The sequence below is a fragment of the Notothenia coriiceps genome, unplaced genomic scaffold, assembly GCF_000735185.1.
Source record: "Notothenia coriiceps isolate Sejong01 unplaced genomic scaffold, NC01 NC01_scaffold00003724, whole genome shotgun sequence".
Taxonomy (NCBI): domain Eukaryota; kingdom Metazoa; phylum Chordata; class Actinopteri; order Perciformes; family Nototheniidae; genus Notothenia; species Notothenia coriiceps.
The window spans coordinates 1-4253 of record NW_011336425.1 but is presented as its reverse complement, the minus strand read 5'-3'; the positions used below and the strand labels follow the sequence as shown (position 1 = coordinate 4253).

Sequence of the window (4253 nt, the reverse complement as noted above, 5' to 3'; positions counted from 1 at the left end):
ACAGTCATTATGATTAATACATAGAGAATAACTTTTACAAATGTGTCAAGACGGCGAATGTTTAAATCCATGCATTTCATGCATAGATGAAGGTCATTCTCAGAGGCCTGCAAAGCCCCGCAGTGGAGCCGGAGAGTCGAGTGTTTTTTCGTTTAAACTGTCCCTTCAGACCTCAACACAATTCCTCCCGCGAGCTGGTAACCTTGCTAACCCTGCAGCCTGTGAATAAGTGAAACTATCCACACAACTCAGCACCTCCCTGCAGATATTTGTTTCATACCAAGGTTTTCTTTATACACAAATTGTTCTTGAACAATGTTGCACCGTATACAATATATCCACAACACTGTGAACTCCAGACCTTGCACATAACAATACCTTCCAGCCTCAGGAATACATTTTCTCCAACGGTGCCCACAATATTTCACAGATTTATTTCTACTGCTTTATAATAAACGGCATGGTACACTGGACAAATACACAACTGGACAGTCAAAACACTTCTCTTTATAGCTGCCACCTTACTGAATGCAACACTGCTCAAATGCACATAGCTAATGGTTACTAAATGTTGTATGAGTGATATGTATAGGCAGCCGTCCACTTCACATACACCGCTGTCTCTGTCTATGTGAGGTCCTGTTGTCCTTGAAAGTTTTCAGCATGTTTCTGACAAATCCCTGCACATGTTGTGTCCTTAGTGACTCCATTTTTTCTTCCCGCAGTCATTTGCCAATTTTACAGCTGCGTGATTGTCTGTTGTATCCGTTTTATATTTGTTAGCCTTATGTTTATAGTCATTTGTCCGTGAGGCAGCCTTTAGGTGATAGCCAAGGCTGAAAATGCTGCTGCTCCTACTTCATGCCGCTCCGCAGCACCTGATTGGCTGCGATAAGCATGACGCTGATGATGAAAGCAATAGCAAAGGCGCAAATCAAGCTCTTGCGAACACAAGTTTGCTTGACGGTCGGGCTGGAACCTGGGAACCAAAACAGAGGTGGGAGGGAAAGAAGAAAAAAAATTACCTGAAGGTCTATTGAATCAGGTGTAATTTAATGCTTGAAAGATGTCTCGATAGAAATTTCAGAATGAAATGAGCGCATCACAAAGCCTTTGAATTAGATGAACACAATTAAAAGGGATGAACACCCAGAGAAAATACGTTTTCACACCTGTACGGTGTGTAACAGCATCTAGATTGAAATGCTGATTGCCGGTTTGGAACAACAAACAAATGGATTGGCACCTGACTGGCATATTAAAGGATGCTCGAAACACCAGCGCTCAGAGAAAAGGTGTTGTATACTGGCAGAATCGTATGAAGTAAGAGCGAACGCAGCTATTGGGTTTTTAATCTTGTATTTTTATTCAAATAGAAGATTGTTCAAGCTTCTTAAATCTGATCTAGCTTTTTATTTATCTTTATTTTCTTCAGCCATCAGGATATTTTGCATTTCTGACAGTGACTTTTAAATGAAAGGTTCTCTGTGCAGTCTGTGTACGCTCATGGAGCTTCAGCACTGGTGAAGTTTATTTTTAAAAGTCTCCCTTCTGCAGACATTTGTAAATTTGCAAAACAACGGACAGAATATGCATATTAACTTTTGTATGATTCCATGGTATAGGAACAGGAAACAAGCAAAATGTCCATCTACAGTAGGAGACTGTAGATGGACAGTTTTATTATAGTTTACAATACTAACATACATAACTTAAAAAACTTGACAAACCACAACGCCCTCAGTTGGGACCTTTTGTTAAGAAATATCATTCACATAAACAGCAGAGGTTTTACGTTCTTCCTTACTGTCTATATCCACCTGGCACTCCCCGGGGTTCTCTATGTGGTTCTCCTCAGTCATGATGATATTCTCGATGTCTTTCATAGAAAGGTGATCGCAGAAGGTGTCGTAGAGGAGCCTCTTCAGCTCCTCCACCGTTAACTTCTGCATGTCACACTGGAGAAAGACACACATAACTATACGTTAACTTAGACATAGACGGGTGGACACAATACCGCACACATGCACAAACACTTACAGACAATATGTAGGCAAAAACTAATGTAGGAAAGGAATAGAACACAAGCAGCAAAAAACAGTGTATGGAAAAGCTCACTTAATTGTGATTCAAATATGGATTTATCAATTACAAAAAAAAATATATCCCTAACATGTACTGTAGAAGTGTGACACTTTTGTCTAAGTTGCCATCCAATCAAAATTACAAGCTGAATTGAATTTCCTATTCAAATAACATAATTTGCTTCAAAGTATTAATTGTGGGGAAGGTAATTCACTTCAGAAACACTTTTTGTTATATTCCATGGAATGCTCTTAACATCCCGATAGCAATGAATAAATTAAATGCTTTGACAATAAATACATAAAAAATGTCATCTGTGGAAGCCGTGGCGCGGTAAAAAGCACGACCAATTATTTTAAAATAACTGGATGGCCTACCTGCCTGTCAGCCTTCCATCTTATGCACAAACTTATCTCGTGCCCTCATTGGTCATGTGCACGTTCGTGTGTGTTGGAGGAGGGGCTCTGTAAGAAAGTCTGAAGGAAGGGGCAGATTTTTCTTCGGCTGCGTAGATTCAAATTCTAGTGCACTCAAGCTGGTTTCTCCATTCTTACCTACCCTACCTTTAAGTACCTGAGTTTAACATTATTCAATTAAAGTAGCTCAAAGCTCATGTTCTGAGTAAAGGAACTCAGTCCACCACTGGCATTATTGAAAATGTGTTCAATAACAAAATGAAAAATGCCAATCCAGTATCTGTGCAAGTTTGGAAAACTCATCAATGTTTCTGATTTCATGCAAAGCTTGGCAAGCGCTCACCAGTGTGCAGCACATGCTTGATATAACTTCACACTGATTTATATTGTTATCTTTGCAGCCTTAGCAATAGTTCCCTCTGGTATCTTGACATTATCTGCAGGTGTCTTTGGTTATGATTCATTTTTTATAAACTGACTGAACCGAATATTCCCACAAATCATCTATTTCACACTTGAATTTGGAGCCTCACTTTTGACTGCAACTCTGGTTTTTATCACGTACCTACAGCAAAGGCAGCTTAGATGAGCATCATCCCATTAAATCCATCCCACTGTCAAAGTGAGCAGTTGATTATCTAATGAAGCGTGTGTAAATAATTGAATATCAATTTTAAATCAAATTGACTTTAATGGCCTTAGTCTTAAGACTGTCGCCACACACAATGAGGCAAAGATATTAACACAAAGTCTGGATTCTTAAGGGAATCTCTCCCAGATTAAAATCTTCCCATTAATAACAACCCAGTGGACGTGGCAATTAAAAACTGGTTTGGCTTTTAAAGTGGCACACTAAAGGATTCTGCGCTCAGAGGTTTGCTGGGGCCGCTACTCTGCTGTCTATCTTCTTAAGAAGCACAACATGAGTGACTGAATAATGATCACCTTCCAAAATACAGAATCAAAATCAGTGCCGTGGAACTTATCTGGCAACCTAGCTGCCGTCAGCTTTGGGCCCAGAAGAGTGACAAACTCCTCAAAGTCCACCTGGCCATCGCCTGTGAAAATAACAAAAAACAATTGGTGTTTATTGCTGCTGGTTTGACTGCCTTCTACAGACCACATCTGTCTGCTGAAAGAGCAACCCAATCTCATGGCATTTCGTGTTCACCAACACGATTTTTAATCGATTGATTCGTGTTCACCAACACAATTTTCCCCTTTTTTTCGTGTTGCACAGCACGATTTTAAAAGCAATGTATTTCTATTGGTAGTCTCACGGCATTACGTGTTATAGGAAGCTGTGTGGTTCATAAAAACATGTTCTTACTCAATATCAAGCCACGATTATTGCTTTTATTTAAAATCGTATCATTTCGGACTTTTTTTGCCGTCTGTGAGGAAAATAAATTGGCCTGAGAGCCTCAGGATACTGAAATCTGTATTTTTTAAATCTTTTTTTCCTTCTAATTTGTTATTCTTTTCAAAATAACACACTGTTATTACTTTTATTGGTTTATTTCCATAATCTCAGGCTTTTTTGGCGTCCGTCAGGGTCAGGAACTGAATTTCAAAATAAAAATAACCGGAAACAGATGTAGGCCTTTAGGAGTTTAGGATGGCCAAAGACACTACACTACCCATAATTCCCAGCTATCGTTTGGGACTACAGTCCCCGTGATTAATGTTCAAGCTCTGGGATTGGAAGTTGGAGTGGCAGTGCACCAAGGTTACGCTGAACGTCAAACAGCT

The 4253-nt window shown here is 39.6% G+C and overlaps 1 protein-coding gene across 1 annotated transcript; it reads right to left on the bottom strand.

Moving 5' to 3' along the window:
- Positions 1-768: 768 nt before the first annotated feature.
- On the bottom strand, positions 769-3559 carry LOC104941694 (calcium-binding protein 7-like; the record flags this gene model as incomplete). Its single annotated transcript, XM_010766828.1, has 3 exons — positions 769-979; positions 1808-1958; positions 3447-3559. Coding segments are annotated over 3 exons (389 nt in total), but the record flags the coding sequence as incomplete, so codon positions are not given.
- Positions 3560-4253: the final 694 nt, after the last annotated feature.